Genomic DNA, 22,983 nt, shown 5'->3' on the forward strand with positions numbered 1-22,983 from the left:
GACCCGATACCGAAACAACGCTCCCTCCCACCCCCCCCCACAACTCGGTATCTCAATTCCTCAGGTTTCGACCTCGAGCACAGGGTTTTTTCACCCCTTCCCGGGTGCCTGGGGGGGGGGGGGAGACCCGTACTGCTGGGACACCCCCCCCCCCTTTATTTTGCTTGGGGAAGCGGCGATCTCAGGGGATTTGGGGTTTTTCCAGCCTTTTTGGTTTTTTTCAGCCTTTTTTCCCCCCCTCTCCAGAGCTGGAAATGCCCCTTGGTGGCTCCGTGGACCCCATCCCTTGGGGGGGCCCGGGGGGGCTCCATCCGGCTCCTGCTGCTGTTAGGATCCAGCCCAGCTCCCCGCAAGGAGAAATCCCAGGGAGGGGGAGGGAGTTTCTCGTGCCCAGGGTGGGCGTTAGATTTTCTTAGTGAGTTTTTGCATTTGTACAGTCACTGTTTTGGGTTGGTTGTTTGTTTTTTTTTTAAATATTTTTATTTCTCCCCCTTTCTCTTCCCCCCCACCTTTTTTTTTTTTTGAGAGCGTATTACCTTCCACTTTATTCTCCTTTTTTGCATATCGATTTAAAAAAAAAAAAAAAAAGCCTAAATCAGTTTCTCTGGGGTTTGGAACGAAAAAAGGAACGGACACAGCTGTAGACGCATTTACCCAGCGTGCATATCTTAACTCAGGTAAAAAACGAAAAAGAAAAAAAAACACAAAAGACAAAAAAAAGAAAAAGAATAAAAACCACATTCTACCTCTGAGAGCGGCGGCCTCGGGCGCACCCAGGCCCCCGGTGAAATATTTCAGTTTTGCAAACATTCAGGTATTGAAACTTTTGATTATTAAAAAAAAAAAAAAAAAGATAAAATAAAATAAAAACACTGAAAGTTTACATTTTATAATAACATTATTATACAGATTGTATTTAAACTTCAGAATATTTAAGACAATTGTAACCCTGTAAAGTTGATGAAATATTAAAAAAAAAAAAAAAAAGTTGTGTTGTCTGGGGTTTCTGTCCCTCGGGGCGTCCAGGGTGCCCCTAGAGCTATAGGGTGCCCACCCAGTGCCTATAGGGAGGGCTATGGGGTGCCTGTAGAGCTGTGGCGTGTCTGTGGGGTCCCCGTGGGGTGCCCATAGGTCTGTGGGCCATCTGTGGGGTTCCTATGGAGTGTCTGTGGGACGATAGGGTGCTCCTGGGGTCCTTATGGTGTCCCCACGGGGTCCCTGTAGGGTTGTGGGGTGTCCATGGTGTCCCTATGGGACTATAGGGTGCTCCTGGGGTCCCTGTAGGGCTGTGGGTGTCCGTGGGGTCCCTATAGAGTGCCTATAGCATTATAGGGTGCTCCTGGGGTCCCCATCGGTTCCCCATGGGGTGTCCATAGGGTCCCTATATAGCGCCTATAGCACTATAGGGTGCTCCTGGGGTCCCCACAGGGTGCCCGTAGGGCTGTGGGGTGTCCGTGGGGTCCCTATAGCACTATAGGGTGCTCTTGGGGTCCCCACAGGGTGTCCATAGGGTGTCCGTGGGGTCCCTATAGAGTGCCTATAGCACTATAGGGTGCTCCTGGGGTCCCCATTGGTTCCCCACGGGGTGCCCATAGGGCCATGGGGTGTCTGTGGGGTCCCTATGGGGCTATAGGGTGCTCCTGGGGTCCCCACAGGGTGCCCATAGGGCTGTGGGGTGTCCGTGGGGTCTCTATAGAGTGCCTATAGCACTATAGGGTGCTCTTGGGGTCCCCATGGCATCCCCACTGGGTGCCAGTAGCGCTGTGGGGTGTCCGTGGGGTCCCTATAGAGTGCCTATAGCACTATAGGGTGCTCTTGGGGTCCCCATGGCATCCCCACTGGGTGCCAGTAGCGCTGTGGGGTGTCCGTGGGGTCCCTATAGAGTGCCTATAGCACTACAGGGTGCTCCTGGGGTCCCCACGGGGTGTCCATAGGGTGTCCGTGGGGTCCCTGTAGAGTGCCTATAGCACTACAGGGTGCTCCTGGGGTCCCCACGGGGGGCCCACGAAGGCGCGGGGTCTCCATGGGGTGCCTACAGGATGCTCACAGGGTTCCCGCGGGTCTGTGGGGTCCCCTCCGGGCGCTCACAGAGCCACGGGGAGCCCACGGGACGCCCAGGGTCCCCCATCCCGGGCCGGGCCGGGGCAGGCCCTGCTGAGCTTCCCGCCGCGTGCGGGCGCTGCGGCGACCCCTGCCCCGCGCAGCCGCGCGCCCATGGCGGCGCCGCTCTGGGTTGGCCGCCGCCACGCCGTCGGGCGGAGAGAGGGCGGCGCTCTAGGCGGCCGCCGCGTTCTCTCTGGCCCTGGCGGACCGCGAAGATGGCGGCGCCCATGGAGGTGGCGCTGGTGTCGGACGCCGCCGGGCCGCTCTGCAACTGCTCGGTCTGGGAGCTGCACTCCGGCTCCGCCCTGCCCGGCTACCGCGGCGGCAACAGCGGGCCGCGCGGGCTGGCGCTGCTGGGCGGCGAGCACCTGCTGGGGGCCCAGCTCGGCAAGAGCTACATCAACGTCTGGGAGCTGCAGAGGAAGGTACCGGCGCGGCGGGCGGGCCCGGGAGGCCTCGGCTCGGGGGGAGCCCCCGGGCTCGGCGGAGGGACCCTCCGTCCCTGTGGGGATGCGCTAAGTCCTCCCTCCCCAGAGAGACACCCCCGCCCCGTCTCTGTGGTGGGGGCCCCTCTCCCCAGAGAGACACCCCCGCCCCGTCTCTGTGGTGGGGGCCCCTCTCCCCAGAGAGACACCCCCGCCCCGTCTCTGTGGTGGGGGCCCCTCTCCCAGTAGAGACCCCCGCCCCGTCTCTGTGGTGGGGGCCCCTCTCCCCGTAGGGACCCCCGCCCCGTCTCTGTGGTGGGGGCCCCTCTCCCCGTAGGGACCCCCGCCCCGTCTCTGTGGTGGGGGCCCCTCTCCCCGTAGGGACCCCCGCCCCGTCTCTGTGGTGGGGGCCCCTCTCCCAGTAGAGACCCCCGCCCCGTCTCTGTGGTGGGGGCCCCTCTCCCCAGAGAGACACCCCCGCCCCGTCTCTGTGGTGGGGGTCCCTCTCCCCAGAGAGACACCCCCGCCCCGTCTCTGTGGTGGGGGCCCCTCTCCCCGTAGGGACCCCCGCCCCGTCTCTGTGGTGGGGGCCCCTCTCCCAGTAGAGACCCCCGCCCCGTCTCTGTGGTGGGGGCCCCTCTCCCAGTAGAGACCCCCGCCCCGTCTCTGTGGTGGGGGTCCCTCTCCCCAGAGAGACACCCCCGCCCCGTCTCTGTGGTGGGGGCCCCTCTCCCCGTAGGGACCCCCGCCCCGTCTCTGTGGTGGGGGTCCCTCTCCCCGTAGGGACCCCCGCCCCGTCTCTGTGCCCAGAACCCCAGGCCGCCTCCCTCCATAATCACCTCCACCACCACGGGCAGATGTCCACCCCTCCCCGGCTCTGGAGAGACCCCCCAGTGATGCCCCTGAGCTCCTCACCTCTAGGGGACCTGCCCGCAGCCCCCTCCCCACCTTGCTCCCCACCCACCCTGGGGTCATGGATCCCCTAAGTCCCAGCTCCCTTCCCGGGGTCCTGGCTGATCCCATGGGAACTTCCAGGAGAGGTGTTTTCTGCAGGAGGAATCGGCTGTTGGGGTCCTCTCGGGGCCAGTGTCCCCCCAGCTGTGCCCAGGCCATGCCCCCTCTGCGGCTCCCCTTCCCGAGGCTGGAAGGGGGTGTCACGGCTCCCAAGGCTGCCCAGGAACACGACCAGCCCTGTCGAGGCAGAGCCCGCGGGGACGCGGGTGCCCCGCAGCTGGGCCCGCTTCGCCTGAAGCCTCCCTTCGCCTCGGTCTGCCCTCCGTGCCTTCCAGCCAAAAATGGAAGCCTAAATGCAGCCAGGCAAACCTCGCCCATCCCTCCAGAGCCGTACCCCTTCCTCCTCCTGCCAGCTGCATCCCACTTGTGCTTCAGCTAGGGCAGGACAGTAGCAAATACAGCTGTAATTTCTCCATTCCCTGTCGTTCCCCTCGGTTTTGCTGCAGAGAGCAGCAGCAGCTCGCGGGTCTCGGCACACGCAGCCCCTTCGCTGCCACAGCTCAGGGTGGGTTTTTTCCAGATCTCCTGAGCCATGAGGAGCTGCTCTCAGACCTGCTGCTGGTTCTCCCAGGCTGTGAACTCACGTCCTCTTTTTTTAAAAAAAACTTTTTATCAATGTTACTTTCTGTAATCTTCAGAGCCTGTTTACCACTGAGTCTCCAAGGTTCCCCAGCTGTGCAGCATAATTGTCTCCAGACCCCTTGCCTTTCGGTGGCTGCGTGTGGCTGGAGCTCTGTGGATGGAGGAGGGTGGGAGGGGAGTTTACCTTTTCCCTGCAGGGCGAAACACAAAGCAGCTGCAACAAAACGAGCAAAATGCGGAGCGGTTCAATGTGATTTGAGCACAGGGACTGTGCTCCTCCATCATCTTCCTCCTCAGCACTGAATCTCCGAACCGCGGCGGTGCTGGTGTGGGTTGAGGCTCAAACATAGGCAGCCGCAGCGCGTCAGAAGCTGCCTGAGCTGCCTCTTCTCCCGTGGGCTGGTCTCAACTGAACCAGGGTCTTGTTTCTCTCTCCCTCCTGTACTCCAGCCCCGACCGAGGGGTCACTGTGTTCATTCTACCCCCAGGACCAGCTCCAGCAGAAGATCATATGCCCTGGGCCGGTGACCTGCCTGACGGCTTCTCCCAACGGGCTCTACATCCTGGCTGGGGTTGCCGAGAGCATCTACCTGTGGGAGGTGAGGGGGCTGCTGGCCCACGCGGGGAGTGGGGATGTAGAGACTGGCATCCTGCACAGTTAGCGAGTGCACCCTGTCAGGTGTCAGTACATCCACGTTGTCTGGGCTCTGCAGCGGGGCGACGGCCTCGCTGGGTCGGGTACGTTACAGGTGTCGCAGTCCGGGCTCGGTGCTGGCCCGAGAGGCTGGGGCTGGCTGCTCGGCACCCTCCGTGGGCGTGCAGACCACGGGGCAGCTCGTCAAAGCAGGGAGGAGAAGGAATTGTGGTGGGAGGTGCTGGATGAGGTTTAGGTCTGTTCTCTCCTCTTTCCAAGCTGCTACAGATGCCTTAGGGGTCAGGTGTCGATCCCTCAATGCAGGAACACAGGACCTCATTTTCCTTTAGCACTTCTTCCACGTTTTAGCTTAATATTTGTATGTGACTTGTGATCTGGACGCCTGCAGAGACTGCTGTACTCTGGTCATCATCCTTCTATTTTTAATTAGTGGTGCGTTTACATGGGGATTACACTACCTTCTAAGCACTTCGCCAAGCAAATAAAAGAACAAGCTTGGTCTGAGCCCTGGGATTAAACACAGAGATGTCTAACCCGGAAAGCTCTCGGTCCTGGGGGATGTTTCTGAGCCTTGTTGTGTGGGCAGCTCTATCTTAATTCATCAGATTTTTCTTTTAAAAATGTGCTTGTGGCAGTGTTGGAAAAAAAAGCCTTTACAAGGAGTGCTGGGCGGAGGCTGCAGCAAGTGGGAGTCACTCGCGCGTGATGTTCTGAGCTGGTCTCTGCTCTGCTTCGTCTGCACAGCGTGGCCCTTTCTGTCTGCCCCCAGCTAGCCTCGCCTAGCAAACGTTTCCGAGCGTCTGCCTGGAGTGGGTGACAGCACTGTCCTCCTGGCAGAGGGAGCAGGTACCTTGGAAAGGCTGCGTGGAAACCATTGTAGAGCTGGAAATGGGCCCAGGAGCCCTAGTTTTGTGCCTTCTCTGTGAATCAACTTGTTCTCCCTTGAATTGTGGTTAGGTGTTATTTTTAGGTGTAATTCAGACAACAAGAGGGAGTCGATTCTGTTCTGTTGTATGGGGCTCCCTCGCTGCCTCCTTAATTCCCTCCCTATGTGTGGTGTTGCCTTTCAACAAGAAAAGCTTCAGGTTTAGGGAGCTCCTTGTCTGCCATAAAGCCTCCATTGGCCCGAGACCATGCAGCACCCCCTGGGGTGGCACGTGGCCTCCTGCAGCTTTCGTAAGCCCCGCAGCCGTCTCATTAGATGTTGTGGGAGGTTGGAAGAAGCTATCAGAGTAATATTAACAGTAAATAGGGAAGCTTTACTGCATGCTTGTGTCTTGGCCAGAGAAACGGCACTGGCATCACTAGGTTCCAGAGTTAACATTGGCAGGACCTCTTCAACCTGTCTTCTACTGTATTTACCTTCGTTCATAAGTGTATGTGGTTGTGCTGGTTTCACCTCGATTGTGTCAGTTGCCATCAGTGAGGTGCAAACGGGCTTGCGTTGTTGGCACAACCTTCCCTTTTCGCTCCGTTTGCACTGCCCTGTTCCGCACGGCTCCAGGGCGCGGGCGTGCTCCGCTCCGCTCGCTCCTGGCACAGCAGCACCCGGCTGGGGATGGAGCTGCAGGTGCTGCTGCACCCACAAGTGTTGAGGGCAGGGCGCTACAGTATTCCAGGGCATCTCAGTGCTCCTTTCTTAATACTCTCCTGCCCTTTCCCTTGCTCTAGGTCTCCAACGGGAACCTCCTAGCCATCCTGAACCGACACTACCAGGACCTCACATGCCTCTGCTTTACTGACGACAGCAGCCACTTTCTCTCAGGGGCGAAGGACTGTCTGGCCCTGGTGTGGAACCTTTACAGGTAACGGTGGCCCGCGGGGAGGTCTCGGCCCATTTGTACAGGGAGCATCTGGGCGAGGAATATTAGAACAAGAGATCAGCCACCGCTTCCCAGAGGCGGAATCAGCTCTGCCTAAGCCCACGTGGCTAAGCTGTTTGTAAAGCCTGCTGGTGATGGTGAGTCTGTGCCCTCCTTAGGCAGCTCTTCCACTGTTGTTCTCCTCGCTGCCAGAGTGGATTTTCCTAGTGTCTCATCTGAGTTTCCCAAGCTGTGGCACATGGCTGTGACTTCTTTTCCCTGCTTGACGCAGAGTGCGTTGTGCCCTTTCCCTGCTAATGGCAGCTGAGGTCTCTGTCCCCTCTGGGAGCTCAGCAGTGGCCCTTGTCCTTGGTATGTGCTGTGGCCACTGATGGCTTCCGTGTCCTGCTCGGTCCTCGCAGCCAGAGGAGCCATCCCGGAGGAAGCAGAGCCTCGGCCAGCCCTCCTCACAGCCGCTTTGCTCCGGCATCCCCAGTGTTGCTCTTGCTGACCTGCCGTGCCAACCCACCTCTCTGTTCTCCCCTACAGCGTGCTGCAGGCAGAGCCCTCCCAGATCCCTGACCCTCGCCACGTGTGGTCCCGACACAGCCTCCCCATCACGGACTTGTGCTGTGGCTTTGGAGGGCCCTTGGCACGAGCTGCCACGGCCTCCCTTGACCAGACAGCAAAGGTAAGGCTCGTCTCAGTCCCACCGAATAAGAGTTCCAGAGGTGTGCAGGCCTCAGAGGGTTAAAGCAGAGTTTCTGCTGGGCTGCAGCAGAGCTGTCCGTGAGGGTTGCAGTAGCTGAATTTCTTGGCTGTCTCTGTGATGACTCAGAGCTGCCAGACCTAATGGGCTTTGCCTCTCCAAACACCAGCAGTTTCTCTGCACCTGCCCTCGGGCTGAGCCTCCGCGTGCTTTGCAGTCCCTCTTCTCCCACGGAATGTTGGGGTCAGCTCCTCCGATTCCCCTCGCGATGTCCTCTAGTCTCAAAGGGCAGGGAGCAGAGCAGGCTGGAGCCCGCAGCCTGCTCCTCCTGTCCTGCAGGGAGGGGTCTGCCCTGGGGGGCAGGATGGGCACGCGAGGGGGTTAAGGGCCGTTTCGGAGCTGCCTGGGAAACTTCTTGTCTCATGGTCACGAAGAGGCTGATCCTGGGTTCTGCCGTGGTTATGCCTTGGACTCGGTTTCCCCGTCTGCAGGAAGGAGGGGATGCTGGTACGTGCTGCCAGCTTGCCACTGGGCAGGTGCTGATAAGCAGCAGCGTGTTCTTCCAATCCTGCTGTTAACATTTAAGCCCCTGATTCTCCTGTACCCTCTCACTCCAGCTCTGGGAAATCTCATCTGGGGAGCTCCTGCTTTCTGTCCTCTTCGATGTGGGGATCATGGCTGTGACTCTTGACCTCTCCGAGTATCACATGTTCTGCGGCGGCATGGACGGATCCATCTTCCAGGTTGACCTCTGTGCCTGGGTGAGTGTGTGGGGCCGCAGATCTGCGCGGTGCTGCTGTCCTGACGCCCAGCCTTGAGGTGGCACCCTGAGCTACCGTCACCTCCCTGCCTACGTGACTGGGGTGACCTACCGGGTCGTGGGAGGGCCTGGGTTCCCCTGTATCTCCTCTGCCCCCTTCAGACACAGCGATGAACCTGCTGGCTTCAGCCTTCCTGAATTTAAACCCTTCCTTCCTTCATTTCTGCAGCCGGTCCAGAGAGACCGGACCTTCCAGACAGAGCGGGAGAACGGGAAGGTCTTCAAAGGGCACAGGTGAGGGACCAGACATACCTGCCAAACACTTCATCGCCCCTGTCTGCCCACCTCACCAGTTTCTGGTAGTCCTCGGGTCATCCTGAGTTTAAATTTCTTCTTCCCCGTTCCAGGAACCAGGTGACGTGTCTGTCGGTCTCCACGGATGGCAGCCTGCTGCTTTCCGGATCACACGATGAAACAGTCCGGCTGTGGGACATCCAGAGCAAGCAGTGCCTGAAGACAATGAATCACAAAGGTAGGCATGCTCTTATCTCCAGGATCCTTTCCTCCTCAGCTGCCAAAGGCCGCTGCTGTCTCACTTCTGCTGCCCTGATGCTGCCCTGGGCACTTCAGGCATTTCTCGGCTACTTGCTTCACACCTCCAGGAAGGGTAGAGGCATTAGAGGGACGCCTTAGCTGTCTGGAGGAATGTTTTGACCTTGCCCATGTCTGTTAACAACACCCCTGTGCACTGTCAGGGAGTGAGTCATAGATTTCATCCTGTCACTGAGGACATCCAGGATCTTCCTCCTTGTTTTCCAGAGGGAGCGGTTGCCCCACATGCACCCTAACGCCTGGGGAGGCTGTGGGAGGGGGAGGATGTGTCTGGAGAAGAGGCTGTCTCTGCGGCCCCAGCAACGAGCGCCCATGAGCTCATTAGGCCTGAAGTGAATCCGATATAAGCAGCTGTCTGGGATTTCAGTCTAATGGCTCTGATAAACCATGCAAACAAACCTTTACGGGCTCAGATCAGCAATTAGGTGCCTCAGAGCAGTGGGTGGTTTAGGCCTCTTGTTGCATTTGAGCTGTTGCTAACAGCGGATTTCCTCTATGATTGTGGTGCCCTCCTGTCTCTTAACACCGCTCCCGCTGGTGGGGCTGGCAGCGCTGCTCTCTGGGCACTGCCTAAAACCCTCCCAGAAAGGTGATGGTGGTGAAAGTCAGACCCTGTTCCTCTGTTTTGCTGCCCTAGGCGCTGAAAGCCAGGCCGCCTGCAGACCCTTTCTTTTTTCTCTTTTGCTGCCAAGGACTGTTTCTAATGGGCACCTACTGCAGTGCCCATCCAGCCTTGCTCCACTAGCACTAGAGGGGTGAAAGCAGACAAAATCTGAGCTGTGCGAGTCATTGGCAGGGGTGGGGGGGCAAGATTTCACTGCAAGCCAGGCATTAAAACCTTCCTTGAGGCTGCAGGGGAGTGCAGAGGGACACATGCTCTTGCCATGAGGGGCAGGACCGGGTTGACCATGCCGCTGGGTGCCAGGCCATGAGGTGCGGGTGCTTTCTGCAGCCTCTGCTGGCTCGCTTCTTCCTGCAGGCAGGGATTTGGCTTCCCCAGCAGCTCTGGCACCAGTACCACCTTGCTGCTGCTGTGTGCTTAGTCCGAGCCCGGGAGCAGGGTGGGAGCTGTATTGCGGATCAGGAGCTGCCATCCAGGGGAGCCCACCGCAGAGAGCCGTACCGTAGGTGGAGGGTCCCCGCACAGAGCACAGGCTTTCCGCAGCCTCCCTGCATCGGGGGCTCCGCGGCTCTCCTGTCTCAGCGCTGCCTCTCTTCAGCAGCCGTGCCACCCCGTCTTAGTGGGGCAGCAAGTTCCCTGCAGCGCTGGTTTCCAGCGGGTCACTGTCTCCCCATGGCCTTTCTCATCGCCTCTCCAAGCAGTGACATGAGCCTCCCAGCAAGGTCTGTTCCCTGCTGCTGCCCTGCTTGCCCCTCCAGCACGTTCCCTGAGCCTTTCCTTTCCCAAGGCAAGGATGACATGGGCTTTTCTGCCACAGCTGACGTGACAGCAACCTCCGGCCTGGTGAGCTTGGGAAAGCAAGGTCCCTCCGCTCGCAGGGCAGAGCGGGTGGCTGGGGGCAAGGCAGGAACCACTGCCCTCCCACATGATGGTGCTGCAAATAGATCGGAGAGGTTGGAGCGTGGCTCGGGGCTTGAGGAGCGTGGCTGTGCAGGACAGATGCAGGGGGCTTTTCCAGCAAGGTTTGCTTGTCCTTGAGAGGGGCGGGCAGGCGAGGGGGCAGAAATCGGGCTGCTGCTGTTGGGTAATGAGCTGCGACTCTGCCAGGCACGGCAGGGCTGCCCCTGGTCACCCAGCATAGCTGGCCCTGCTCTGAGGGGAAGCAGGGGACCTCTGGGATGGGGGGGCCAGCGCTTCCCACTTCTCTTGCCAGCACTGCTCCAAAATCCCTCCGGGTCTTGGTTCCTGTCCTGTTACACAAACTCCGTCCTTTCCCCATCGAACACCGTGTGACACAGACCATCCCTGAGGGCTTGTTCATGCAAGGCCACCCCGGGGATGCTCCAGCCGATCCATCCTGCTGGCAGCTGCCTCTGTTGGAAACCAGATTGTTTATTCTCACCCAGTTGAGTCCAGTCCCTCTGCCTACAAGGCAAGATGTCACCCACTGCCTGGCGCCTGAGGCGTCGTGACGAGGGGGGTTGGATGGGACTTGCGTCCGCACTGAAGCCTGAGAGCAGCTGGGGGCTCTGTGCCTGGATGGTGCCCAGATTTGAGGATCTGTGGACTGGTGCCTGTGATTTTTCTCCTCTCTGCCTTTCTTGTCCCTCCCTTTCAAATTGCTCCTCGAATTGCCAGTGAACCAGCAGCGGTAATCGCACTGATGGATATTTTCATAAGAAGCAGCAAACGTCTTGTCTTTAGGGAGGGAGCAAGAGTAAAACAAATGGTTTGTTACAGCAAAGTGTTGGCAAAGAGCAGCTTCGGGGCCGGCCTGGGACTGCTGGCAGAGCAGCTTCTGGACCAAGTGTTCAGTGGAGCCTTTGCTTTGCCGGCAGGATCCAGCCTTGGATCACGGGAGGGTCAGGCTTCAGAGCAGGCTGTGGTCTAGCTGGAGGGGAAATAATGTTGAGGGAGCCCTCGTCCACATCAGAGGTGCTTTTGTCCATCTCTCTGGAGGGACTGAAAGCCTCGGGTGGCTCCGAGCCCCTCCGGGGGCCCCCTGGGCTCCCTCCGTCGCAGCCCAGTCCTGCACCTTTCCCCGCCGCCTTCAGCGGGGGACGCTGGGCGGGTGCTGCGGCAGCCTGCCTCTGCTCAGGTGCATCTGGATCCTTTTAACCTTTTCCTCACGCTGTCGAGTTTGGCCGGGGAAAGATGGATGGTCAGGGATTTATTAGCAGTGACCGAGCTGTTCTGCTTGCACACGAGCCCGCTGGCTGGCAGAGGCAGTGTGGGGGGCTTTGGGGGGCTGGGGGGTCGCTGTGTCTGATGGGGAGTGGTTTGGGGCATGAGGGGAAACAGTGGGAGTTCACCAGCAAGCATGATTTGGAAGGGGGGGCGGAGGGGGCTGCTGACAGAAAGCAGCAGCCTGTGTGGGTAAATGCAGTAATTAAAGCGCTCATTAGCTCTGCCAAATGAGAGTGTGTGATAGATCATTGCAGGAGACAGCTGCGAGAGCGGCAGCGCTGACGGATGGCTGGCTCTGCGGAGGGTGGCCGGGCTGCCCCGCTCCTCCCTGCCGGGCCCAGGCTGCGGAGCCACGTCCCTGCTCCCCGCCACCAAGGACGGGGAGAGGGGCTCTGCCTCTTCCCAGGTGCTGGGGAGGAAGGCAGGAGTCCTGGCAGCTGCCTGCGCTGCAGGTTGTACCCTCTGTTCTCGGGACAGCTTGTCCAGAGGGGAGAAGTGTGACCCGTCCCCTCCTCTTGTCCCGTCCCAGGTCCGGTTACAAACGCCTTCATAGTGCTGGCCCCAGCCAACATGTTCAACCCGGACGGGAAACCCAGCGTGCCTCTCCCCAAATTCAGCAAACACCTCCACGGCACCGAGAGCAACGACGAGCAGGGGAGCGAGGGAGTGACGCTGCGCCTGGGGCTCCACCAGCAGGTACTGGGGTTGAGCAGGCTGCTGGGGAGGGGGAGACCGAGGTCGGGTGGGCGATCTGAGCTATAGGGTGCAAAACTCCTCCAGCCAGAGCAGCGGTGGTGCCTGGCTGGTGCTGATCCGCTGTTGATGGGCAGCAGCTCCATGGCCCGTTCTGTTCGTCCCCCGTGCTGCTAAACTTCCCCAAAGCACCATTTTTTTTTTTAAAGCAGTGGAATTGCCCGATTTAGTGACTTGTGGTGGGAGCCTTGCAGGCCAGCCAGGCAGGGAGCAGTCAGGCTCTTCCCTTGCTCTCAGCTGCATCTGGGCTGCTCTCAGCTGGGGGAGAGGAGCCCCCAGACAGAGGTCTCCAAGTGGAGCAGGGTCCTGGCTGGGGCGCAGGGTGTCCCTCTGAAGTCGCCCCAGCGTGGCCGTCCCCAGGCAGGAGGGTATCCTGCACTGTCAGTGACCACAGGCTCGTTGCGTGACGTGCCCCTGGCCTCTCTGCCGGCACTCCCAGAGCCGCTCTCCCCTCTCAGCGTCTGTCCCCAGGCGAGTGACAGCCCTTCCATGGCTGGCAGATGAGGTCCGTGTCGGGGAGAGCAGCCTGCGGCGCGGCGAGCCCAGCGCTTCCCTCTGCCCCGCAAAGGGCTCTGTCCGTGCCGGGAGAGCAGCCCGGCAGACCCCTGCACAAGGCACGCCTGAGGGGACCGTTTTGGGCCCCCTGTGCCTGCTCAGCCCTGGGCACAGACCTTCCATTCTTGAAAGGAGCTGCAGCTCCAGCCAGGCTCTGCCGCAGTGTTGGCTGTACCCCGCTGGACTCTCTGCTCAGTCGCTGCTTTGGCCTGTGGGGCTGGGGGTGTTTCTTTGCCTACTCCATCAGGGCACCCTGCCCCGGGGTGCTGGGAGAGGGCCCGGGTCTTCTGTGTCAGCGTCTCCTGTCTGGTCCCTGCAGGAGTCTGGGGAGAGCTACCTGGAGAAGGCTGAGAAGATGTACTCGCAGATGTACTCAACAAGGGAAAAGGTGAGAGCTGCTCCACGACGGGGGTATCGCGGCCTTCTGGGGGGTCCTCGCTTCAGCTGAAGCGGTCCTCGGGGCACTGCGGAAAGCTGGGGGAGGAACGGGCCCTGGAATTCGCTGATGGGGTAGGCAGGAGGGGCTGCAGTTCGAGCGGGAGATGGAGGAGGGAGAGGACAAATGAGTTTGGGGTTTGCCGCTCTGTGCGGGAGCACTCGCCTCCGCTTGCCAGAGGTGAGACCCGGGTGCCTGAGGCTTTTCTGTCGTGTTTTTCTGTCACAGAACCTGGTGGGAGACCAGGAGCATCTGACGATCCAGGTGAGCGAGCTGGAAGAGGAGGTGAGCACCCTCCGGAAAATCAACAAGAACCTCTTTGACTTCTCCGCTCGCATCATCACCAAACCAGCCAAATGAAGAGGCACCCCCTGCCCTCGCACCCCTCTGCCTCTCCCTGCCCAGCTCCTGGGGAAGACCCAGCCCGCCCTCGGGCACCTGCGCACGCAGACGTGCAAGCACGCCTGGCTCGCGTCCTCGCCAGCACCTGTCACACGGCACGCGCCGGAGCATTTGCCTGCTCGGTCTGGCGTCGGTTCGGTGACAGGGGACTGAGACAAGCACGGGGGCTGCAGGGCTGCTGCGTGTGGGACAACACAGGGACCGTTTTCACCCCGACTCGCTGCTCGGTGCCGGTGGGGGCAGACTCGGAGCGGCCGGCTGCAGGAGGAGCGTCGCCGGCTCCGAGGGAGGGGTTCAGGACACAGCTCCTGCTCTTTCCCTGTCTCTTCCCCTGGCCCTTTTTTGTTTCTTTTTGTTACTTGACCCTGCAGTGCAGACAGAAAAGTGTTTTTTCTCTTAATACCGGTTTGAGATTGGATTTTAGAGACCCCTTCCGCCCATCCTGCCCTGGGAAACGCTGCTTGGTATCGCCAGACCCCTCACAGCCGGGATCCTGCTGCGGGCTTGTTCTGCTGTCGTGACAGCGGGGGCTGCGTGGGGACAGGCGGGGGGTCCCCGGGGCGCTGAGCCTGAAGACAGGACACCCACACCGCCCCATCCGTCCTGCTCCGGTGGGCGGGAGGGCAGGGGGCTGGGGGGGCCTCCCTGGGCTCAGAGAGTGGTGGTGGTTTCGGGGTGTGGGGCTGACCCCTTTGGGGAGGGGCGAGGGGGCCAGCAAGGTGCTATTTCCAATCTCGTAAGCTGACAGTTTATATATATTTGGATCCAGCTACTTTGTTTTCATGGTGTTCTGGGGAATCGGCCTTTTGTATTGTCACGAGCATGGCAGCGGGGGTTGTGGGTTTTGTTTAGGTTTATTTTTTACATAAAAGATTTCTTTTTTTATAGTGAAAGGTGCCTGAGGTGGTTCTTTAACACCCCGCTGGTGGTCACAGATCTCCATAACCTCCCGCCACTGCCCCGGCAGCGCTGGGAGCGGGGACGCGCTTTCTTGTCTGGGGGGAAGCTGCGTTCCTTGGCCATCTTTTCCCTGTGGGTCCGTCTGTGTCCCCACGAGGCCCAGCCCATGTCGCTGGAGGGGCTCCCCTGGATCTCGGGGACTGTGGCCGTCCCTGTGCGCACCCACCGCACCGTCCTCTTTAATACCCCAGAAGTGAGCGCAGCTGATTTAAAGTGCACTTTAATAACGCAAGCATCCGTGCAGACTGTGCTCCTGCCAGCTTGCTTAGGTAATGCTTTTAGCTTAATAACAGCTCTGCTGCTGCTGCTCCCCACCTTCCTCCTGACAGCTTGGATCAACGTTAATCAGCTGCATCAGGGAGCGTCAGCCTGGGCCAGGGGCTGCTCTGGGGGCTGCTGGCGGCAGGAGCGTGTCCCGGAGCCCCGAGGTCCCCCGGGAGGGTGGCAGCCTGCACCCCACCAAGCCCAGACCCCAGCCCTCCCTCCCCGTTGTCCCGTGCTCTCTCCCAGGTCCACGCGTGGGATTAGTGTTGGGGTGCTGTGCTTGGGCAGAGCAGGTGGGAGGATGGGGCTTCCCTGTGAGCCCCCTCCTCTGCTGCACCTGGGGAGAGGCTGAGGTTTGGGGGGCTATTTCATGCCACAAGCCCCCCTCTCCCCAGCTCCTGCCTGGGGCAGTGGGTGCTGGGCTGCGTTTACCCCTGGGGGAAGGAGCTGCCTGGGGCCCTGCGGTCAGGATCCTGCTCTGGGGGGGACCAGCACCCCTAAGAAGGGGCTGCCAGGGCACGGGGAGCGCTGGCAGCCCCTTCAGCATTTGCTCTGAGGGCCTCCCCACTCCAGGCCTGTCTCCGCACAGGGAGTTCATTAGCTGTGACTCATTAAATTTGTCTGGTGATCAATACTTTTTGCCAGCTGGTATTTGGCTCCATTGCTCGCTTTATTTTTCTTATTAATTTAGTAGAGGCTCTCTGCCTCCCTGGCAGCTGATGTTTGCACTCCTGGTGCTGAGGAGCCCCCGGGCTGTGCCTCGGTTTCCCTGGTGTGATGAGCAGGATGACCCCGCTTTCCCTCCCTGTGGAGGAAGGCTGCAAAGCTGCCGCGTGTCTGGCCGTGCTGCAGGAGTGCGAGGCCCTTCGCCTCTGCCCCACGCAGCGGGAGAGGCCCCAGGAACCCCCGATTTTAAGCTGCATCTCTGTGGAGGGAAGGAGGGATCCGGTCGTGGCCTTCGCCGGGGGGGTGGCGGAGTTTACGGCCCTGATCCCGGCTCAGCGACCGCCCTGGGGGGCTTTTCCCAGCCCGGGGGGTGGCGGGGAGCGCTGGCCTCGTCCGGCCGGAGGAGGAGGAGGACGAAGGTCCCGCTGGTCCCGCGGCAGCCGGGACCGCCCTGGGAAAGGCGGGGGGATCCTGTGCCGGGGCTCCTCGCACTCGGGTGGGAGCCCCGCTGGGCTGCGGGGTGCGGGAAGGGGGGACTTGCGCCACGCGTGGGCGAGTGCCAGGCCCGCGTGTGCGGGGGGGGGGGGCTGCGGGCGTGCCCGGCGCTGTGTGGGCCGGGCCCGGCGTGACCCACCGGGGGCCGCCCCGGACCCTCCCGCTCGGCTCGGGGCCGGGGCCGGGGCCGGGACCCTGCCCGCACAGCCGGGCTGCGGAGCCGGGCGGGGTCCGCACCTCCCGGAGCCGCTCCCGCCCCCGGCCCGCCCCGGCGGGGCGCAGAGCGGCGGGGCCGGTGGCGGGGCGCATGGCGGGGCTGCGGGCGCTCTGGCTGCTGGCGGCGGCGCTGGGCGCGGCGGGGGGACACCCGCAGCCCTGCCGCGTCCTGGCCCGCACCGGCCCCGCCGTGCGGCTCGGGGCGCTGCTGCCGCCCGCCGCCCCCCGCCGCGCTCGGCTCCGCGCCGCGCTGGTGAGAGCCGCCGGCGCCGGCACCCCCGGCCCCGGGGGGAGCCCCGCGGGGAGCCCCGCGGTGGGGCCCGGCCCCGGGGGCGCGGCGCTGCCCTACAACCTCAGCCTGGAGGTGGTGGCGGGCGCCCCGGCGGTGCGGGACCCGGGCTCGCTGGCGCGGTGGCTGTGCGGGGCGCTGGTGGTGCGCGGCGTGGCCGCCGTCCTGGCGCTGCCCCGCTCCCGCCGGGAGCTCCTCCAGCTCGACTTCCTCGCCGCCGCCCTCCAGATCCCCTTCGTCAGCCTCCTGGACAGCCGCGGGCCCCTGCCCTTCCGAGCGCAGGTAGGACCCGCACGGGGGGACGCGCACCGGGACGCTCGGGCGCGGCTGTGGGGACCGGGGCCGCCGGGAGGCAGCGCTCCGTCCCTGCTTGCCGTGCCGGCTCCGACCCTTCTCCGTCCTTGCTCCCGTCCCGGCTCCAGCCCTGCTCCTATCCCCATCCTCATCCCGGCTCCAGTCCCAGCTCCAGTCCCGGCTCTGCCCCAGCCCCTCATCGTCGCTGCATCCCGGCTCCATCCCGGCTCTGTCCTGGCTCCGTCTCGGCCCCATCCCACCCCCGTTCCCACGTCCATCCCGGCTCTATCCTGACCCCCACCCTAGATCTATCCCAGGCCTCATCCTGGCTCTCTTCTGGCGCCATCGCAGCCCTATACCAGCCCCCTCCCGGCCCCCATTCCAGCCCCATCCTGGCTCTATCCCAGCCTCCATGCCAGCTCTGTCCTGGCTCCATCCCAGCCCCCCTCTCCTCTCTCTCCCCTGGCCCCCTGCCTGGCTCTATCCCAGCTCCCACTCCAAGGCAAATTCCCTGGCTCCTCTGGCAGCCCCACATCCCCCCAGCCCCAGCACCAGCCCCGGTCCGGCCCCAGAAGGGTTCTGCCCCGCTGTCCCAGCAGTGATGTCTGTAGGTGCCGGCGCCGTGTTTCACAGCCTAGACCCTGCCAAGCCAAGACCTGTCCCAGCCCTGTGTCCTTGGGGCTGGATTCATCCCTCTCCCTTGGCCGGTCCCTCCTGGGGACAGACCGTTTCTGCACGGGGTCATACCGCGTTTGGGTCCCTCCATGTGTGCGCCAACCCCGGGCTGCGCCTGGGCAGCGGTGACTCCTCGTTTGGTAGGACCACACCAGGCCCTGTCCCACCAGCCTCTCCCCAGGGATGCCCACGCAGGCAGCAAACACGTGCAGGCTGCGACGCCCTCCACGCGAGCTCGGCTGCTGCCTGGCAAGTGGCGTGTCCGTCCTTGGAGCGCGCCGGCTGCGGGGAGCTGGGGCAGTGCCGGGCTGGGAGCGCGAGACCCTTGTGCGTGCGGGCAGGGGGATGCACAACTCACTGCTCGGGTGGCCACAAACCCTCTTGTCCACCCAGCTGGGGGACCTGTGGGGGTCTCTTCCCCAGGGCCCTCCCTCTGGTCCCTGGGCATCCCTCCGGCTTCGTGAGAGGATGCCTGGCCAGGAATGGATAGGGGGAAACATCTACCCGGGCTGGGACAGGGCAGGGAGCAGGCAGGGAGTATGGGGCTCTAGGGCAGGAGGGACCATGCATGGTGCTGCCTCTGGGCTCTTCCCCTGGGCAGAAGCAGGGCAGGGGGACAGCCGCAACCCCTGTGTGTTGGCAGAGCCCCTTCCACTTCCACATGGACCGGCAGAGCTCACTGGAGACGCTGGTAGATGTGCTGGTGAGTGTCCTGCAGGCCAACAACTGGCAAGAGACCAACCTCCTGCTCTGCCACCCCTGGGACGTCTCCAGCTTCCTCGGCCTCTGGGCCCACCGCTCCCAGCTCTTCCTCCGCACCATCCTGGACCTCGGCTACCTGGACGAGCCCGGGGCCACCCGCTACCTCCAGCAGCATGGGGAGCGCTTCAGGGCCCTCTCCAGCCCCGTGCTGGTGCTCGGCTGCGACCTGCGACGTGCTCGGCTCATCTTCCAGGCAGCCGAGGAGTCGGGGCTGCTGCTGCAGGAGTTTCACTGGATGCTGGGCTCCCCGCTCAGCGCCAGCGAGCTGCAGACCGAGGGGCTGCCCCTGGGGCTGCTGGCCTATGGGGAGGTCAACCAGCCGCCGCTGGAGCTCTTCATCCAAGACATGGTAGAGCTGGTGTCCCGGGCCATCACCAGCGCCGCCCGCGTCCGCCCCGACCTGGCTCTCCTGCAGACAATGGTGAACTGCAATGACAGGCACCGGGCGGGCAGCGAGTCCTCGGGGCTCTTCCTCTCCCGGTAAGGGAGCTGCTGCGGGTGCCCTTCTCCCCCGCCCTGCCTCCATCGTATTGGGGTGCAGCCCTGGGATGGGGCGAGGGCAGAGCTAGGGGAATCCAGGCCTCTGTGCAGAGCCAGCACAGTCCCCAGCGTGCACGGCCACTGCCGTGGGGCTCAGCTCCCTCTCGGTCCCTGCTGCACCCCCGGGACACGCTTTGTGCTGGCTGCACAGAGGGGGACATGTCAATTCAGATCTCCCTAATGCTGCCCGAGCACAGGCAGCCTATAAATATTAATAACGATTGGCCCTGCCGTCACGGTGAGCTGCAGGGCAGCGGCAGCGGGGCCAGATTCTGCTCCTCCTCCCTGCCCTTATCCGTGCCTGAGTCAGGCACCGCCGGCTCCCAGCCCCAAGCCCCATCCCTTGGTCCCTTGCTCTGCCTGGCCACAGCCCAGAGCTGGTGATGCTGGAGCTGTGACACCCTCCCCCAACATCAGGTTCCTGGCCAACACGTCCTTCCACGGCCGGACGGGGCCCGTGCGCGTGGAGAACGCGATGCTGGTGCGCCCGGAGCAGCAGTACCGCGTCTGGAGCCTGCGGCGGGACTCGCGGGGGGAGCCCACCTGGGTGACGGTGGGCACCTGGCGGCACGGCGAGCTGGAGCTGGAGGAGGGCGCGTGGCAGAGCCACCGCCAGCGCAAGAGCCCTGGCGAGGGGGCCGGGGGGGCCCGCGTGAGGCTGCGGGTGGTGACGCTGGTGGAGCACCCCTTCGTCTTCACCAGGGAGGCGGACGAGGATGGGAGCTGCCCGGCTGGGCAGCTCTGCCTGGACGCTGGCACCAACGACTCGGCTGTGCTGGATGCTCTCTTCGAGGAGCTCAGCACCAACAACGGCTCGGTGCCGCGGGCGTACAAGAAGTGCTGCTATGGGTACTGCATCGACCTGCTGGAGAAGCTGGCTGAGGACATGCCCTTCGACTTTGAGCTCTACATTGTGGGTGACGGGAAATACGGGGCCTGGAAGAACGGGCGCTGGACGGGGCTGGTGGGGGATCTGCTCAGTGGCACGGCCCACATGGCCGTCACCTCCTTCAGCATCAACTCGGCTCGGAGCAAAGTCATTGACTTCACCAGCCCCTTCTTCTCCACCAGCCTGGGCATCCTGGTGAGGACCAAGGACACAGCGTCGCCTATCGGGGCCTTCATGTGGCCCTTGCACTGGACCATGTGGGTGGGCATCTTCGTGGCCCTGCACACGACCGCACTCTTCCTCACCCTGTACGAGTGGAAGAGCCCCTACGGCATGACTCCCCATGGCCGCAACCGCATGAAGATCTTCTCCTACTCCTCAGCCCTCAACCTCTGCTATGCCATCCTCTTTGGGCGCACGGTGTCCAGCAAGACGCCCAAGTGCTGCACTGGTCGCTTCCTCATGAACCTCTGGGCCATCTTCTGCCTCCTGGTGCTCTCTAGCTACACGGCCAACCTCGCCGCCGTCATGGTGGGGGACAAGACCTTCGAGGAGCTCTCGGGCATCCACGATCCAAAGGTAGGAGAGTGTCCGGGCTGCTTCAGCTGGGATGAGGACAGGGAAGGGGGTGGGGGGGGTCATGCCTGTCCTTCCTGCTGCACCTCCCCTGCTGGGATGAGCGCTGGCCCTGCAACACAGCTCTGGTCCTGAGGCTGGGGGGGGGGGGCCTTGTGGTCCCCCGCCCTTGACCTGGCCTCAGTTCCAGGGTGGGGGGGAAGTGGGCTGTGCTCCCGCTGAGGCTGCCCTTGGGGCGGGGTGGGGTGAGGTGTGGGGGTGGCCTCTTTACCAGACACCCCACAAGAGCTGCTGCCTCTCCACGAGCTGCCCAGACCCTCCATGCCCGGGGCTGGATGTGCTCAGGGCTTGGGGACGTGTCCCCAGGGAGCCGGGGGCTGTTCCTGCCCGGGCCGGGGGTGCTGATGCGCCGGTGCCTCCTTCCAGCTGCATCACCCCTCGCAGGGCTTCCGCTTCGGCACGGTGTGGGAGAGCAGCGCCGAGGAGTACATCAAGAAGAGCTTCCCTGAGATGCACGAGTACATGCGGCCCTACAACGTCCCCACCACCCCCGCCGGTGTCACCACGCTCAAGTGAGGGGCAGGGAGGGCATGGGGGGGGTTTGTGTGTGTGGGTCCCCCTCCTTCTACCCCTCCCAGGGCAGACAGTGCCCCATCCCTGCAGCCTGTGCACCCCCACCCCTCACACACACATCCCCCCCATCCCAGAGAGGGGTGTCAGGTTGGGGGGGGGGGCCAGGAGAATGGGGGAGCAGCTCCTTCCCTGAGGGTCCCCCCTGCATTGGTGCAGGACGGAACCCCCAAAGCTCAACGCCTTCATCATGGACAAGGCGCTGCTGGACTACGAGGTCTCCATCGACTCCGATTGCAAACTGCTCACTGTGGGCAAACCCTTCGCCATTGAAGGTTGGGGGGCTGCGGAGGGTGGGGGCGGGGGCTGTGTGTATGTGTGTATATACGTGTGTGTGCGCGCATGCACATACACGTGCGTGCTCTGGCTGCGGCCAGGATGGGGCCGTGCCCTGCGATGGCCGTGCAGGGTGGGGAGGGTGCCCTCTCCATGGTGGGCTGCGCCCCCTGCGCCCCCAGCACTGACGCTCTCTCCCCACCCCCGCCGGGGCCAGGCTACGGCATCGGCCTCCCCCAGAACTCGCCGCTGACCTCCAACATCTCCGAGTTCATCAGCCGCTACAAGTCGGCCGGGTTCATCGACCTCCTGCACGACAAGTGGTATAAGATGGTGCCCTGCGGCAAGCGTGTCTTCGCTGTCACGGAGGTGCGGGTGGCCGAGTCCTCACCTTGGGGGGGCGGTTTGGGAGGCTGACACCCCCCCCCATCCCAGATGACACCCCCTCCCTCTCCCCGCAGACCCTGCAGATGGGCATCTACCACTTCTCGGGGCTCTTCGTGCTGCTCTGCATCGGGCTCAGCGGCTCCTTGCTCACCTCGCTGGGCGAACACGTCTTCTACCGCCTCGTCCTGCCCCGCATCAAGCGCAAGAAGAAATTCAACTACTGGCTGCACACGAGCCAGGTGGGGCCGGCGGGAAGGGGCTCGCCCAGCGCCCAAAAGACACCCCCCCCCATGATGCTGCTCCCCCTTTCCTTGCACAACCTCTGCCCTCCTGTCCCAGACCATTTCCCCCCCTGGTTAACCCCTGGACCATCGCCCCATCTCACTCTTCCCTTGCTGCCCACAGAAAATCCACCGGGCTCTGAACACGGGCACGGAGGAGCAGAAGGGCCAGCAGCTGAGCTTGGAGCAGAGGTACGGCTGGGGCTGGTCGCCTGCCCCACTCTCCTCCTCCCCGGGGGCACCCACTGTCCTGGGGGGGCACGGAGGGACCTCCAGCTCCCCGCTCAACCCTCCCCATCTCCCCAAAAAGGTGCGACCCCCAGCCGAGGCAGGCGTCGGTGGCGGGGCAGCCCTGGAGCGCCCTGCAGAAGGAAGCACGGCGGGTGCGCTTCCAGCTGGACAAAGCCCCCAACGAGGGCGAGGGGTCCCTGCGGCACCCCGGGAACGGGCGGGTGCTGCGGCCCCTGGACAGGGCGGCCGGCGAGAGCGAGCTCCGGGAGCTGGAGGAGAAGATTCAGGAGATGCGGGACCAGCTGCGCGCGGCCCTGGTGAGGAAGAGCGAGCTGGTGGCCGTGCTGGGCACAGCGAAGAGTGGCCGGGCGCTGCCCACCCCCCCGGCCCCGGAGGAGCCCCGGGAGGAGAGGTGACATGGGGCGGGGGGCCAGGGCAGCGCTCAGCAGCCCCCCAGGCTGCAGCGAGGTGGGCTGGGCAGACCATCACCTGCTCCCCAGCTCGAGTGGGAGCAAAGTGTTGAGGGATGGAAGGAAAAAGGCCCTTGGGGTGGTGGGATGGAGGCAGGGGAAGGCCTGGGGCTGCCTCCCTTCCCCAGTTCCGGGGTCTTCATCCCTTCCTCACCTCCCTCCTCGCACAAGGGGGTTATTTTGGGGGAAGGCAGTGGGTTCAGGTGAGATGAGATGCCCCTGTACCAGGGCAAACTGCAGCAAACTGCTGGCCAACCCTTCAGCAACGCTGTTTTTAAACCATGTAAATAAAGATGATGGAGAAAAACAAAGTCTGCTTTTTCTCTTCCAGCTGCAACCCAAATGCAGCGAGGCTCGGGGTGAGGGTACCCCTTCCCCTCCCCTCCCTCCTCCGCAGGCACACGGCAGCCCAGCCCAGCCTCACCGCAGGGCAGCCGCGATGAGGAGGAGGAGGAAGGTGAGTAC

At 62.8% G+C, this 22,983-nt stretch overlaps 2 protein-coding genes across 2 annotated transcripts; both read left to right on the forward strand.

The window, feature by feature from the left end:
* Nucleotides 1–2,284: 2,284 nt before the first annotated feature.
* On the forward strand, nucleotides 2,285–14,510 carry WDR18 (WD repeat domain 18). The gene is made up of 10 exons (XM_064469704.1): nucleotides 2,285–2,528; nucleotides 4,613–4,723; nucleotides 6,451–6,584; nucleotides 7,131–7,272; nucleotides 7,908–8,051; nucleotides 8,280–8,344; nucleotides 8,458–8,582; nucleotides 12,001–12,167; nucleotides 13,099–13,167; nucleotides 13,444–14,510. The coding sequence occupies exons 1-10, from the start codon at nucleotides 2,319–2,321 to the stop codon at nucleotides 13,573–13,575; spliced, it is 1,299 nt and encodes a 432-aa protein (XP_064325774.1). The 5' UTR covers nucleotides 2,285–2,318; the 3' UTR covers nucleotides 13,576–14,510.
* A 1,729-nt stretch (nucleotides 14,511–16,239) lies between these two features.
* Nucleotides 16,240–22,808, forward strand: GRIN3B (glutamate ionotropic receptor NMDA type subunit 3B). Its single transcript, XM_064469672.1, has 9 exons — nucleotides 16,240–16,789; nucleotides 18,120–18,718; nucleotides 19,196–20,246; nucleotides 20,670–20,815; nucleotides 21,033–21,148; nucleotides 21,367–21,518; nucleotides 21,611–21,775; nucleotides 21,942–22,009; nucleotides 22,128–22,808. The coding sequence occupies exons 1-9, from the start codon at nucleotides 16,310–16,312 to the stop codon at nucleotides 22,462–22,464; spliced, it is 3,114 nt and encodes a 1,037-aa protein (XP_064325742.1). The 5' UTR covers nucleotides 16,240–16,309; the 3' UTR covers nucleotides 22,465–22,808.
* The last annotated feature ends 175 nt before the right edge of the window (nucleotides 22,809–22,983 follow it).

The sequence above is a fragment of the Phalacrocorax carbo genome, chromosome 19, assembly GCF_963921805.1.
Source record: "Phalacrocorax carbo chromosome 19, bPhaCar2.1, whole genome shotgun sequence".
NCBI lineage: Eukaryota > Metazoa > Chordata > Aves > Suliformes > Phalacrocoracidae > Phalacrocorax > Phalacrocorax carbo.

Coding starts and splice junctions, on each gene's coding strand:
- WDR18 (XM_064469704.1), top strand. CDS start 2,319: ATGGCGGCGCCCATGGAGGTGGCGCTGGTGTCGGACGCCGCCGGGCCG. Junction 12,168..13,098: donor GCCTGGGGCTCCACCAGCAG/GTACTGGGGTTG, acceptor TGGTCCCTGCAG/GAGTCTGGGGAGAGCTACCT. Junction 13,168..13,443: donor TGTACTCAACAAGGGAAAAG/GTGAGAGCTGCT, acceptor TTTCTGTCACAG/AACCTGGTGGGAGACCAGGA.
- GRIN3B (XM_064469672.1), top strand. CDS start 16,310: ATGGCGGGGCTGCGGGCGCTCTGGCTGCTGGCGGCGGCGCTGGGCGCG. Junction 21,519..21,610: donor GTGTCTTCGCTGTCACGGAG/GTGCGGGTGGCC, acceptor CTCTCCCCGCAG/ACCCTGCAGATGGGCATCTA. Junction 21,776..21,941: donor ACTGGCTGCACACGAGCCAG/GTGGGGCCGGCG, acceptor TGCTGCCCACAG/AAAATCCACCGGGCTCTGAA.